Source organism: Lepidochelys kempii, chromosome 1 (genome assembly GCF_965140285.1).
Source record: "Lepidochelys kempii isolate rLepKem1 chromosome 1, rLepKem1.hap1, whole genome shotgun sequence".
NCBI classification, from domain to species: Eukaryota; Metazoa; Chordata; order Testudines; family Cheloniidae; genus Lepidochelys; species Lepidochelys kempii.
In genome coordinates, this window is record NC_136380.1 from 97,130,571 (window position 1) to 97,146,973 (window position 16,403).

The window sequence follows — 16,403 nt, forward strand, 5'->3', positions numbered from 1 at the left end:
TATTCCCCCCGTTGTCCTTGGATTGGCCGCTACCACCACCAAACTAATACTGGTTACTGGGGAAGAGCTGTTTGGACGCGTCCTTCCCCCCAAAATACTTCCCAAAACCTTGCACCCCACTTCCTGGACAAGGTTTGGTAAAAAGCCTCACCAATTTGCCTAGGTGACTACAGACCCAGACCCTTGGATCTTAAGAACAATGAACAATCCTCCCAACACTTGCACCCCCACTTTCCTGGGAAATGTTGGATAAAAAGCCTCACCAATTTGCATAGGTGACCACAGACCCAAACCCTTGGATCTGAGAACAATGAAAAAGCATTCAGTTTTCTTACAAGAAGACTTTTAATAAAAATAGAAGTAAATAGAAATGAAGAAATCCCCCCTGTAAAATCAGGATGGTAGATATCTTACAGGGTAATTAGATTCAAAAACATAGAGAACCCCTCTAGGCAAAACCTTAAGTTACAAAAAAGATACACAGACAGAAATAGTTATTCTATTCAGCACAATTCTTTTCTCAGCCATTTAAAGAAATCATAATCTAACACATACCTAGCTAGATTACTTACTAAAAGTTCTAAGACTCCATTCCTGGTCTATCCCCGGCAGAAACCAGCATATAGACAGACACACAGACCCTTTGTTTCTCTCCCTCCTCCCAGCTTTTGAAAGTATCTTGTCTCCTCATTGGTCATTTTGGTCAGGTGCCAGCGAGGTTACCTTTAGCTTCTTAACCCTTTACAGGTGAGAGGAGCTTTCCCCTGGCCAGGAGGGATTTCAAAGGGGTTTACCCTTCCCTTTATATTTATGACACACCTATGCACTGATGACTTTCAGAAGTTGTTGTATTTTAAATAGTCTATAGTAGAATTAAGATTCTAGAGAATTTTAAGGCAGTTGATGGTGAAGAAATTGTTTTAAAAGGCTTCAATAATTCAGAAGATGGAATTCATTTCCAAGAGATTCCAATTAAGGAATGTAGATCATGACAACCCAGCTTTGTTGCTTCTAGGTAAATTAAGAATATTTTCCAATGTAGATGTGAGAACAGTTTGAATTCTACCTGAAATAGATACGTAAAAGGCTTACCTGGAACAGAACTATGTACATTTAACAGTCAAGAGACCCAGCAAATGGAAGGCTAATTCCCTCCCACACTTTACTTAAACACTAAGTCATAAATTTGATTGCTAACAATAAGGTGCACTGACACATTTTTACTCATCTGAAAGTAAATGGACCAGCCAATGTTACATAATTGTTAAAACAAAACAGCAACAGATGTTAAGAAAAAAATGGAACAATGATGTATTGGTTAAATCTAACCTGTATTATTTAGCTTAACTATTTTTTAAAAGAGTACAATATGGATTTAATGGCATTGAGAGAAGTTACTCGAACATGAACATACCAGTACCAGTTGTCCTGTTCAACAACTTACACAGGTTTTCATTTTGATTTCTGACACTGACATTTGAGACATATAGCTGGTATTGTCCTGTCAAAACATGTCATACAGTATAATCCACATTCTCCTAGATGCCAAGCATTTTTGTGTGCATTCAAAAAGCTACAGTATCAAATTAATGTCCTGGTAAGTAAAGTATACTAGTTGACTAGTTGATAAAGCAAGATCTGTCTAGCTTTCATGCCAGTGAGCCTGCAGAAGCCAAAAACTTTGGATTCTTCTCTCAAATATACCATAGAAGCATTTTTGGCTGAAATGGTCTAGAGCCACAATATACCCTTGATCCATGCACATGATTCCCTTGAATATTGATGGAAATTATGGGCATAGATTCACAGTACAATATGGCCAGATGCCTGCACTTTCGTAGTATGTTTAAAAACTCCAGCATATCACACACAGTACACATGATTCTCCTCTTATCTTGTCGTAAACCAAAGACATACATCCATGCAAGGCCATAGAATTGCACCACTGTAAAACAGGGTTAGGTGAGATTAGACTCAGCCCAATAAAAGGGCCCGAATGTGAGACCCTTATGTTAAATAGCACCATATCAAATGTCCTCCTATTGAATTTAATGGGAGTAATTGTGGAGTAAGGTGCTACTCATCAAGAGAAAGGGTGTCAGAATCTGCCCAAGCAGTATTTCATTTTGGAACTTCATGATAACAATAAAAGAGTGTTACTAGGAGCCAGATGCCACACCTGTGTAGATGGGCAAATGAGAACCAAATGCAGCGGAAATGGATCATTTCTGCTGTCAGGTGGCCCATACCATAAAGAACCCACATACAGGGATGCCACAACCCTTTGAATGTCACAGAGCAGAGTTCTGTAGCAGCTGGTCTCTATTTAGGGTGTGACCATAATTATCTTACTTGTGGACAGAGCGGAATTTTGCATTTAAATCAGATTTTTGCTGGTATTGCTGCTTGAAATAAGATTAACAGTTTGAATTTCCCTTAATTTAGTCACTTCCTTCACTGGGAAAATAATATCTATCATATAATATAACAATTATATTCTACAGGATTTTAAAAATCACAACTTTCTTTTCCATTTTTCTTCATTATTTGCTGCTCTTCAGTCGACGAAAGAGAAAACACCATTTAAAATGTAAGGTGAATAACCTTAGACTGCACTGAACCTCAAATTGTAAATATCTCTATCAAAAGCAAAGAACTGGAAGTAGCAAAGCACTTGCTTAATTTTTGAAGCATGCGAATAGTGCTACATGCTTAAGTTCTTTACTGGATCAGGACCTAACTTATGAACACAGAATACAGACCTTTCCTTAAATTCTTGTCAATATCAGTAAGGGCATTCAAAATTACAAGTGATACTTTTCTACTCATGAGAGCTGAAATGGCAACTTCACAAAGGTTCAATTAAACAGAATTCCTGATGCAAAATTTTTAAATGCATTAATTTAAAACAGTAAAATAAAGTATATTTAATGAATTTGCTGTGTACCCTGCAGGTGGAGATTTGGCTTGAATTGTATTAAGGCACAATAAATGCAAATAATGTACACATTTTCACAATGTGTTTTGCAGAAGATAACTTTCTGCTACATAGTGTTTACTGATGACAAGTCTTTCAATAAGTATTTCCTCTAGTTATTTTAATACTTTTTTCTTTGATTACCTGGACAAAAAGAGGAATGTATATTCAATTATTTAAATATTGGGGTAGTGCAAAATACAAGCATTACAAATACAGCAGTGCAAATACAATGCGACCATTTTCTTCTAAAATACAGTAGATTGATACTGATTTTTAGCATTTGGATCTCAGCAAAGGAAAACTGAAATTTTTACATTAATTTCTACACACCATACCTGTATTACATTTTAATTTAAAAATTAACAGTTTGTTCACTTATTTCTATAAAAATGTATTTTTGGTTGGTTCAGTTCTTGTTTCTGCCAGTTTGTAAAACTGCTTTAAAAAGATGGCTTATATAAAAGGTACTGCATTAGAAGATGGTGTGTTATATTATCAAAACTGCGGTAAGACAAAGTTGTCATTTTAAAGTGACACTAAACAAATTGATTTTACATGCTTTCCAAATGGGAAAACAGAGAAACTCCAGGTTTTGTAATAATCTCTAAAACTGCACCCCAGAATTGTTAGATGCCTTGCACCTGTGATTTAAAAATGAAAGTCTCCACAATGTAACTTTAAAAAACAAACAACAACCTAGGTCTGCCTAATTCCTTTAGTAATGGAAATTTATTTAGATGGAAATGATAAATGTATTGCACTGAAATTAAAGAGCTAGAGAGATGAAACATTTTTCTAAACATTAAATATGATTGTTGTCTAGTGCAAAAAGCTCCCCTCTAAACACTGTCAGTCATCCAGTTTAGATGGTTTCAGGTTTGCATTCTACAGAAAGCAATCATGTCTACGCTGGATCACAGTGCAGTTTCATAAATGATTAATCCTGAGGCAACATCTTTTGAAGAATCTGTGACAATTTGACCATTCTGAATAACTTCTGGGTAATTTTTACTGAAGTAGACCTAGAAAAAGAAAACATACATACACTGATTAATTTTACCCATCACTGTTAAACATTTTTTAGTTTCAAAAGACATAGTTCTCCAGATTAATGCAATGTAAGCACAGAAATTAATTTCCATCAGGAAACTGAACAGGAACTTTAGTTTAACAAAATTCAAGACATAGCTCCTTATTCACTGAGGAATTAGTAAAATTACTGTCCGATCTTTCTCTCTGATCAGAATAAAGTGTAACTGAATCCTCACATGACCTGTAGATCCATTCAAGTTAGATATAGTACATCACTTTGCATTAAACAGATAAGTAAAATTAAACAGATAAGTAAAATTATTTTACTGGCTCAAAACATGGAGATAAATTAAAAACAGTATGACAAAGAGGCTGGGAAATCTAGAGTCCGCACAAGGGTTTCTCATTTTCACACATAAAATGAACACAATGGATCTGGATGTTAATATCAGGTTGTAATCCTTATATTTTACAAACTATGATTGACAACCATTGAAACTTCACAGTATATGTATGAAATATCCCAGCGTTTAATTTGTGCTGCAGGGCAGTTATAGGGCCTATAGAAATGTGATCTCTGGATAGTGTACCACAACAATGAAAGGAGAAGCAAAAGCCTTAACAATGACTCAACCAAGCAACTTCTCTAAAATGTAAGATGATACCAAATAATAGGACAGTTCTTTGCCAAGCCTTTGAGTTCTTGAATTCTACCAATTTCTAGCTGAACTAGAAGAGATACAGGTTTCCTGATAAATGTATAATCAGAACATAAAGGAAATGAAATGCTGTCAAGTTTCACTGTTCCACAATCATCAGTTTTTAGTAGCTGTATCATATCTCTGTTCCTTGACAGATGCGCATTACAAAATGAAATAATGTCAAGACTTGTGTGCTCTTATCTGAAAATGTGTTTGGGTGAGAAAGGACTTCAAATGTAATTTTTTCAAAGAAGAATGTGAAAAGTTTTGTTTGAGTCTTTAAAAAACAGAAAATACGCGATCTTTCTGAGGCTGACATGTGTCACAAGTTAGGTCTCATATTCATGCTGTCCTGAATATGGCTTGTGAAACATTTCTCCTATTTATATTTTGGGGGCACTGTCAACAAAGTTAGCTTTGCCTGATAATTATGTTCTTTTCATATCTGAATAAATGTATAGGACATAGGATATAAAAAAGAAATAGCTATATTATACAAAACCTCCTATATGTATGAATGTCTCCCTTTGTGTACACACACACACTAATGCAGTGTATTTGTACAATTTCCAAAGAACATTAAGGTTATGATTTGAATCAACAAAAGGACTGGAAGTCAAGTATTCTCCAGTAACCAGCCATAATGGGGCGCACAAGAGGAAAAGTAATCTAGTGCCTGGCTGCATCTACATATTGGCCGTTGAAGCCTTGGTAGTTCACTTCCATCTTTTTACTGATTTAAGACATAATTTTAACATATTTTTACTGGAGCTTTTGACAGTGAATTTTCTTAAGAAAAGGTAATAGAAAACCTCAGCACATTACCGGGGATACAATGAAATGGCAGTAGTTTTTTCAACCATCTCACTGTACGTGTACGGGAATCCTCCACCTGGGGCCTGATATCGCAAGATGCGGAATGCCCACAGTTCAAGTGTGTAAGGTGCTTAGAGCCTCACATAAGACAGGTCTTCCACTAACATTAACAGGACAGTAATGACATTAAAACGTCTATACAGTAATGACTGTGCATGCATAATAGCTGATATTTAAATATATATTTGTAAGCAAAAATCTTTTATCAATATATCCAAAGGCTGTTAATACAATAACTGCCCACTCCTGGTGCCACTGAAGTCAAGAGCAAAGCTTCCCTTGACATCAGGATTGGAGTCCAAATGGTAAATTTTGTTTATCTGAATAAATCATTGTTGAGTGTGCAGCAGTGGCGTAAAATAAGCTAAACTCAATGAACATGTTGTTCTGTCCAACAATTATTTCTCTTTTTCTTATGATGATCTCCTAACAGCTCCTTTTAAATTGAACATAGATAACAACAATGTTCACTTAGGGCTCAATCTTGCAGAGTGGCTTTGAGGTGGCTGAGCAGTGTCACACAGCATTCAGACTCATAAGCAATTCTGAGCATGCTCAGCAGGATGGACTTTGAGCTGCATCATACTATGCCAGGGTTGTTACCTTTTACATTTGCAGAAAAATAATAAGAAATGCTAAGTGGCTGAAATGGGCAGAATTCTCTGACTGGTTTATGAATGTTATAATTCTTGACATCTGACTTGTGTCCATTTATTCTTTTACGTAGAGACTGTCCAGTTTGCCCAATGTACATGGCAGAGGGGCATTGCTGGCACATGATGGCATATATCACATTGGTAGATGTGCAGGTGAACGAGCCTCTGATAGTGTGGCTGATGTGATTAGGCCCTATGATGGTGTCCCCTGATCGACTCCTTTTCTTTTTGCGAGTTCAAACTAACACGGCTGCTACTCTGAAACCTGTCATTATGCAAGGCACTGCATTTAGCCGTATGGAGTGGAAATCTATCAACTTCATGAAAAAACTCGTACAGATACAGATAGACATCATCTTCCTTTCCAAATGCAAACAGATGGACATCATACCAAAAGGACTGAAGGTAAAAAATCCATTACAATCTACATACCACACAGACTATGCTGACAGCTTGTGTCACACACTCTCAAAGAAACTGCGGAACCACCTGATCAACATCCTCTACAGCAAACAGGGAAAGATTAAGAATGAGCTCTCAAAACTGGATACTCTCATAAAAAACCAACCTTCCACACAAACTTCCTCGTGGCTAGACTTTACTAAAACTAGACAAGCCATTTACAACACACACTTTGCTTCTCTACAAAAGAAAAAGGACACTAAACTATCTAAACTACTACTTGCCACAAGGGGCCACAGCAATGGTTCCCTTAACCCACCCAGCAATATTGTTAATCTATCCAACTGTCATAAATATAAAGGGAAGGGTAAACCCCTTTGAAATCCCTCCTGGCCAGGGGAAAGCTCCTCTCACCTGTAAAGGGTTAAGAAGCTAAAGGTAACCTCGCTGGCACCTGACCAAAATGACCAATGAGGAGACAAGATACTTTCAAAAGCTGGGAGGAGGGAGAGAAACAAAGGGTCTGTGTCTGTCTGTAGTCGTCTTGGCCGGGGATAGACCAGGAATGGAGTCTTAGAACTTTTAGTAAGTAATCTAGCTAGGTATGTGTTAGATTATGATTTCTTTAAATGGCTGAGAAAAGAATTGTGCTGAATAGAATAACTATTTCTGTCTGTGTATCTTTTTTGTAACTTAAGGTTTTGCCTAGAGGGGTTCTCTATGTTTTTGAATCTAATTACCCTGTAAGATATCTACCATCCTGATTTTACAGGGGGGATTTCTTTATTTCTATTTACTTCTATTTTTTATTAAAAGTCTTCTTGTAAAAAACTGAATGCTTTTTCATTGTTCTCAGATCCAAGGGTTTGGGTCTGTGGTCACCTATGCAAATTGGTGAGGCTTTTTATCCAACATTTCCCAGGAAAGGGGGGGTGCAAGTGTTGGGAGGATTGTTCATTGTTCTTAAGATCCAAGGGTCTGGGTCTGTAGTCACCTAGGCAAATTGGTGAGGCTTTTTACCAAACCTTGTCCAGGAAGTGGGGTGCAGGGTTTTGGGAAGTATTTTGGGGGGAAAGACGCGTCCAAACAGCTCTTCCCCAGTAACCAGTATTAGTTTGGTGGTGGTAGCGGCCAGTCCAAGGACAACGGGGGGAATATTTTGTACCTTGGGGAAGTTTTGACCTAAGCTGGTAAAGATAAGCTTAGGAGGTTTTTTCATGCAGGTCCCCACATCTATACCCTAGAGTTCAGAGTGGGGGAGGAACCGTGACACCAACTATCCTCTTAACCCAGCAGAAGAATCTGTCCTATCTCGGGGCCTCTCCTTCTGCCCCTCCACACCCACGAACATGATACAGTTCTGTGGTGACCTAGAATCCTATTTCTAGGTGGACTCCTCCTGAAGGTCGAAACAGCAGACTGGACTTCTACACAGAGTGCTTCCGCCGACGTGCACAGGCAGAAATTGTGGAAAAGCAGCATCACTTGCCCCATAACCTCAGTCGTGCAGAACACAATGCCATCCACAGCCTCAGAAACAACTCTGACATCATAATAAAAAAGGCTGACAAAGGAGGCGCTGTTGTCATCATGAATAGGTCGGCATATGAACAAGAGGCTGCTTGGCAGCTCTCCAACACCACTTTCTACAAGCCATTACCCTCTGATCCCACTGAGGGTTACCAAAAGAAACTACACCATTTGCTCAAGAAACTCCCTGAAAAAGCACAAGAACAAATCCGCACAGGCGCACCCCTGGAACCCCGACCTGGGGTATACTATCTGCTACCCAAGATCCATAAACCTGGAAATCCTGGGCGCCCCATCATCTCAGGCATTGGCACCCTGACTGCAGGATTGTCTGGCTACGTAGACTCCCTCCTCAGGCCCTATGCTACCAGCACTCCCAGCTATCTTCGAGACACCACAGACTTCCTGAGGAAACTACAATCCATCGGAGATCTTCCTGAAAACACCATCCTGGCCACTATGGATGTAGAAGCCCTCTCCACCAACATTCCACACAAAGATGGACTACAAGCCATCAGGAACAGTATCCCCGATAATGTCACGGCAAACCTGGTGGCTGAACTTTGTCACTTTTTCCTTACCCATAACTATTTCACATTTGGGGACAATGTATACCTTCAAATCAGCGGCACTGCTGTGGGTACCCGCATGGCCCCACAGTATGCCAACATTTTTATGGCTGACTTAGAACAACGCTTCCTCATCTCTCGTCCCCTAATGCCCCAACTCTACTTGCGCTATATTGATGACATCTTCATCATCTGGACCCATGGAAAAGAAGCCCTTGAGGAATTCCACCAGGATTTCAACAATTTCCATCCCATCATCAACCTCTGCCTGGTCCAGTCCACACAAGAGATCCACTTCCTGGACACTACGGTGCTAATAAGCGATGGTCACATAATCACCACCCTATGCCGGAAACCTGCTGACCGCTATTCCTACCCATGCCTCCAGCTTTCACCCAGACCACACCACACGATCCATTGTCTACAACCAAGCTCTACGATACAACCGCATTTGCTCCAAACCCTCAGACCGAGACAAACACCTACAAGATCTCTATCAAGCATTCTTACAACTACAATACCCACCTGCTGAAGTGAAGAAACAGATTGATAGAGCCAGAAGAGTTCCCAGAAGTCACCTACTACAGGACAGGCCCAACAAAGAAAGTAACAGAACGCCACTAGCCATCCCCTTCAGCCCCCAACTAAAACCTCTCCAACGCATTATTAAGGATCTACAACCTATCCTGAAGGACGACCCATCACTCTCACAAATCTTGGGAGACAGGCCAGTCCTTGCCTACAGACAGCCCCCCAACCTGAAGCAAATACTCGCCAGCAACCACATACCACACAACAGAACCACTAACCCAGGAACCTATCCTTGCAACAAAGCCTGTTGCCAACTGTGCCCACATATCTATTCAGGGGACACCATCACAGGGCCTAATAACATCAGCCACACTATCAGAGGCTCGTTCACCTGCACATCCACCAATGTGATATATGCTATCATGTGCCAGCAATGCCCCTCTGCCATGTACATTGGTCAAACTGGACAGTCTCTACGTAAAAGAATAAATGGACACAAATCAGATGTCAAGAATTATAACATTCATAAACCAGTTGGAGAACACTTTAATCTCTCTGGTCACTCGATTTCTGATCTCAAAGTGACTATCCTTCAACAAAAAAACTTCAAAAACAGACTCCAATGAGAGACTGCTGAATTGGAATTCATTTGCAAATTGGATACAATTAACTTAGGCTTGAATAGAGACTGGGAGTGGTTGAGTCATTATACTAAGTAAAACTATTTCCCCTTGTTTATTACTCCCTCTCCCCCGCCACTGTTCCTCAGATGTTCTTGTTAACTCCTGGAAATGTGCTGGAAATGGCCCACCTTGATTATCACTTCAAAAGGTTTTCTCTCCCCTCACCCCACTCTCCTGCTGGTAATAGCTCATCTTAAGTGATCACCCTCCTTACAATGTGTATTTTTTCATGGTCTGTGTGTATATAAAATCTCCTCACTGTATTTTCCACTTTATGCATCCGATGAAGTGAGCTGTAGCTAACGAAAGCTTATGCTCAAATAAATTGGTTCGTCTCTAAGGTGCCACAAGGACTCCCTTTCTTTTTGCGAATACAGACTAACATGGCTGCTATTCTAAACATAGCAAAGAGACTGTGATAAAGGACAAGAGAGAATACTGGGATGTGGAGCTGAAGGGGTGGGGTATTGGGACAAGGATAGGCTGGAGGGGTCAGGGGCAGAAGTGTCTGTAGCCACTAAAGTCCCCTCAGAATCTAGAATAGAAACCAGGATTCCAGAATCAATATTCCTCTCTACTCAGCAAATAGCTGTATAACCAACTGGCAAAATTTGTACTACATTTACCTCCCGTGGCTGGCCCACACAGATGACAACCTACTACTGAGATCGGCTACTCCTTTAGCTCAAGTAGCAGAGGTCTGAGTGGTGGATCTAAAGATTCAGACTGAGCAGGGGGTTGGACTAGATGACCTCCTGAGGTCTCTTCCAACCCTAATCTTCTATCATTCTATGATTCTGGAACAGTTGAACCACTATGTAGGAGACCATACAATTTCATGTGATGGAATTTGGTTTTTCAGGTTGCTTTTTTAAAAATCCAGGAAGTTACATACAAAAAACTACTTTACTATTAAGATTGCAAAGTCAAGCAGTCAGAAATTAGGAAATATCACAATAAAGTTGCCTGTGCATTCAGAACAAAAAGTGTTATAAGATGCTGAATTATCTAAAAAATCAGGACACAGGTATATCAAATTGGGCACCCCAAATTAGTACACACTTGATCTTAATGTCTCTGTGTCTCAGCTCCCCATCTGTATAGTAGGGATAATACTATCCCCTCATCTCAGAAGGATGTTGTGAAAATAAATCACTTAATGTTTGTGAAACACTCAGATGCTGTAATGTTAAGAGTCATAAAAAAGCTCATGAGGAAATTAATAATTCTTTATTCAGAGCTGGTTTGAATAGTGTGCAATAAATAAGGCCTGGGACAATACAATGAAGAGAAAGCAAAATATTGAATACCCACTCATTCAATGAGCACCATTCATCTTGTGCACTGAGCAAGGAAAAGATAATATATGATCATATAACTAACAGTTGTGTCATAAGGGGGTCAAATGTAGGTCGCATGGGCAACCTTAATTTTGTCATTTTCTAACTTCTGAGTGCTTGACCTCCCAACCTTAACGTTCTTTCACGTTCATTTTTTTCAAAAAGAAAAGGAGTACTTGTGGTACCTTAGAGACTAACCAATTTATTTGAGCATGAGCTTTCGTGAGCTACAGCTCACTTCATCAGATGTATGCCGTGGAAACTGCAGCAGACTTTATATATACACAGAGAATATGAAAAAATACCTCCTCCCACCCCATTGTCCAGCTGGTAATAGCTTATCATTTTTTTGTGAGTGATGTATATCTATAACACACACTATATTATTTATACATGCATATGTGCACAAACACATACAGATGGAAACAATCCCAAGCATCAACTCAGGATATATATCATTTTGAGCTCTGGATGTATATTATTTTATATCCCAGTAATAAAGCACTGAATATAAGGGTTTAGAATTGAAAAGCTGATAGATCATTAACTACAGGAATGGATGGGGCCTGCTCTAATACTGAATATGCTAACATGTGAAAAATAAGACTATAGAGACAAACTTAATTACAACTTATTTTAAAACTACCTGTTTTGCTGTTTCAATCAGAGCAGCAGCTTCAGCCTTGCCCACTTGTTGCACCATCTTGTAGAACAGGCTCTCTTTTTCTTGTAGCAAAATGTATGGCTCATTATATTCTTTCAGTCTTCCTGCATCTAAAACCTGTTAATGAGCAGCAACACACCTATTAACACATGAAATTCTGAAACAACATATTATAGGTAATTCACTACAATAGTAGGGCTGGTAGGTGGGGTTTTTTAGGCTGTATTCTTTGATTAAATGTTAAAATGCATTATATGGATTGAAGGTTGGATATTCTAATATCCTTTCAGTGGGCGCATGGTATATTTTCTGTTTCTAGACCAGGGAAGATACCTACCCTGACTCTATTCTTTACTCGTAATAAAGATGAGGTACTATCAGAGATAGAGGTGTCAAAAGAAGAAGTGCTCGAACAAATTCATCAATTAAAAAGCATTAAGTCGTTACGTCAGCAGTACACGCTCAAGAATTTTGAAAAAAAATTCAGAGTAAAGTCGGTGAGCTGCTAGGAAAAATGTGCAGGCTCTCGTTACAATCAGCTAAAGAACTAGAAGGTAGCAAATATTGTACATATATATATTTAAAAGATACTGACTGGGTGATCTCAGAAATTACAGACTGTGAAGTCTTACTACTTTCCTTGGTAATTTGATCAAAATGATAATTAAAAATAGAATTATAAAGCACTTAGTAAATCATGATAAATTAGGATCTAACCACCTTGGCTTTTGCAAAGGAAAATTATGCCTCACAAATTTATTAGAATTCATAGAATCATAGAATATCAGGGTTGGAAGGGACCTCAGGAGGTCATCTAGTCCAACCCCCTGCTCAAAGCAGGACCAATCCCCAACTAAATCATCCCAGCCAGGGCTTTGCCAAGCCTGACCTTAAAAACTTCTAAGGAAGGAGATTCCACCACCTCCCTAGTAACGCATTTCAGTGTTTCACCACCCTCCTAGTGAAAAAGTTTTTCCTAATATCCAACCTAAACCTCCCCCACTGTAACTTGAGACCATTACTCCTCGTTCTGTCATCTGCTACCACTGAGAACAGTCTAGATCCATCCTCTTTGGAACCCCCTTTCAGGTAGTTGAAAGCAGCTATCAAATCCCCCCTCATTCTTCTCTTCTGCAGACTAAACAATCCCAGTTCCCTCAGCATCTCCTCGTAAGTCATGTGTTCCAGTCCCCTAATCATTTTTGTTGCCCTCCGCTGGACTTTTTCCAATTTTTCCACATCCTTCTTGTAGTGTGGGGCCCAAAACTGCACACAGAACTCCAGATGAGTCCTCACCAATGTCGAATAGAGGGGAATGATCAAGTCCCTCGATCTGCTGGCAATGGCCCTACTTATACATCCCAAAATGCTATTGGCCTTCTTGGCAACAATGGCACACTGTTGACTCATATCCAGCTTCTCGTCCACTGTAACCCCAGGTCCTTTTCTGCAGAACTGCTGCCGAGCCATTCGGTCCCTATTCTTCCGTCCTAAGTGCAGGACTCTGCACTTGTCCTTGTTGAACCACATCAGATTTCTTTTGGCCTAATCCTCCAATTTGTCTAGGGCCCTCTGTATCCCATCCCTACCCTCCAGTGTATCTACCTCTCCTCCCAGTTTAGTGTCATCTGCAAACTATTCTAAAATGCATCAATAACACAGTAGATAAAGGAGAACTGGTTGACAATTTATTTGGACTTTCAAAAGGCTACTGAAGGAACTAAGTATGCACGGTAGAGATAGGATGGAACGCACTAAGAGATAGAAAACAAAGAGTAGAAATAAATGGTCAATTTTTAACATGGCAAAAGCAGGATACCACGAAGTTCCATACAAAGATTGATGTTCAATATATTTATTTGTTGTGTGGAAAAGAGGTGAGTAGTGAGGTGTCAAAACTTGCAGATGGTACAAAATTATTCAGGTAAGTCTAGACCAGAGAAGACTGTCAATAACTTCAAAGGACCCTACCAAACTAAATGAATGAGCACCACAATGGCAGATGAAAATAAATTCTGACAAATACAAAGTAATGCATATTGGAGGGAACACTTAACGACCTATGCATCCAATGAAGCGAGCTGTAGCTCATGAAAGCTTATGCTCAAATACATTTGTTAGTCTCTAAGGTGCCACAAGTCCTCCTTTTCTTTTAACAACTCATATACTCTACTGGATTCTAAATTAACTATATGACTCAGGAAAAAGACTTGGATATCATGGTGTACAAACTATATTCTAAGTTTAGTAGCAGTCAAGATAGCAAACAAAACGTTAGGATACAGAAGGGAATTGAATAGAAAATAATATAGAAAATATTTTTCTATTATATAAATCAATGATATGCACTCACCTGGAATACTCTACTCAGCTTTCAAAAAGGATAAAGCAGAAAGCCAGGGACAGATGATGAGAATGATTAGAGAGACAAAAACTCATATAGCGAGATGTTAAAGAAGTTGGGATTATTTACTTTAAAGAAGAGATGAATAAGAGGGAACATGATAAAAGTATTCAAAATAGTAAGTAGCATGGAGAAGGTAGCTCAAAGACCTGTTCTCCCTGTCTCATAACACAGGACCAGCGGACACTCAATGAAATTGAACGGTGGCAAATTCAAAATGAGGAAGAGAAAATTGCTTCATAAAATGCCTACCCTGCCTATAGTGCTCATTGTGACAATATATCATTGAGGCCAATAGGTTAGGAGGATTCAAGAATGGATTGGATGTTTATATGGATAACAAGAATATACAGAATTATAATAGTAAATACTAAAAAAAGGTAGGAAGCAATATAAACTCTCATATTTCAGATTGTAAGTCGAACTCTTACTCTTAGGGGTTAGGAGGAAACTGCCCATGAAATAGGTAATTCCAGAACTTTTGGGTTTCTCATAGTTTTCTCTAAAGTTGCTAGTACTGCTGACTGTCAGTGACAGAAAACAGGATGAACTGGACCAATGGACTGATCCATGTGGCAGTCCCATGTAAGAATTAGGCACTGTTGATGCTTTCTGCTAATGTGTTTTAAACATCTGGACCTAGCATTGGGAAATTCAAACTCCCAGCTCTAAGCTACCAGTTAAATTATAATAGATTCATATATATTAAGGTCAGAAGGGACCATTATGATCATCTAGTCTGACCTCCTGCACAACGCAGGCCACAGAATCTCACACACCCACTCCTGCAAAAAACCTCTTACCTATGTCTGAGCTATTGAAGTCCTCAAATCGTGGTTATACCAGTAATGTACCAGTTATTACACATTTAGAAGTATGATACATTATATTTGAACATATGATAATCAAGATCATATGCAGCAATTATTACAAAAAAAGTTTGCAGAGAAGTAGCCCATAGACTTTTTTCCATTTAAAAAAGCTTCTATAGTAAAGAAAAATGCAAAGTATATGCAATGAATTCCTCTAGAGAACAATATATACAGTACTGTTGTGTGTATGGATGTACAAAGTGTTAATGGAAAACTTTTGCAAGCTCAAGTTATATTACACAGCACATAAATCACTCTTACTCTATAATAAATGCTCAAAGTATGTCACCTGGGCAGGTATTAATTATACATGCAGATATTTCAATATTCTTACACCTATCATTATTAATTTGCATATTTAAGGATAAATTACAAATGTAATTTTCATTGCAATCTTTTATTTACTACAGTAAATCATAGTTAAATGCAGCTTTCTTAAGCATTTAAGGATAATTGAATCTATCTTATATACAGTACATACATAATAATTAAGATGACCTATGGCTTTCCAAGTTAGGTGCCTTGAATGTGCAATTTTTTTAAAGTATAGCACTTTATTATGTAACCTCTCCTTATGAAATCAAAGACAAAGCATGTTCTCTAAATATAGGACACTTTCTCTCTCATGTGAAGAAGTATGTAGATAAAATGAAGCTATTTCCTATGCCCTGGTCTACACCACAAGTTTAGGTCGAATTTAGCAGCATTAGATCGATTGAACCCTTCACCCGTCCACACAACGAAGCCATTTTTTTCGACTTAAAGGGCTCCTAAAATCGATTTCTGTACTTCTCCCCTGACGAGGGGATTAGCGCTGAAATCGACCTTGCCGGGTCGAATTTGGGGTAGTGTGGTCGCAATTCGACGGTATTGGCCTTTGGGAGCTATCCCAGAGTGCTCCATTGTGACCGCTCTGGACAGCACTCTCGACTCAGATGCATTGGCCAGGTAGACAGGAAAAGGCCTGCGAACTTTTGAATCTCATTTCCTGTTTGGCCAGCGCGGCAAGCTGCAGGTGACTGCGGATCTCATCAGCAGAGGTGACCATGATGGAGTCCCAGAATCACAAAAGAGCTCCAGCATGGACCGAACGGGAGGTACGGGATCTGATCGCTGTATGGGGAGACGAATCCGTGCTATCAGAACTCTGTTCCAAAAGACGA

At 39.1% G+C, this 16,403-nt stretch overlaps 1 protein-coding gene across 12 annotated transcripts in view; it reads right to left on the reverse strand.

Moving 5' to 3' along the window:
* Window positions 1-504: 504 nt before the first annotated feature.
* ABCC4 (ATP binding cassette subfamily C member 4 (PEL blood group)) overlaps window positions 505-16,403 on the reverse strand; it is a 214,241-nt gene continuing 198,342 nt past the window's right edge. For 11 of the 12 annotated variants that reach the window (XM_073347885.2, XM_073347866.2, XM_073347808.2 and 8 more), the window contains 2 exons: window positions 11,947-12,081; window positions 505-4,002 (listed from right to left, as the gene is read on the reverse strand). In XM_073347885.2, the coding sequence (XP_073203986.1) occupies window positions 3,895-4,002; window positions 11,947-12,081 (243 nt within the window). In that variant the 3' untranslated portion in view covers window positions 505-3,894. Of the gene's footprint in view, window positions 4,003-11,946; window positions 12,082-16,403 lie in introns of those variants that run through there. The other variant, XM_073347894.1, reaches the window with a different exon arrangement.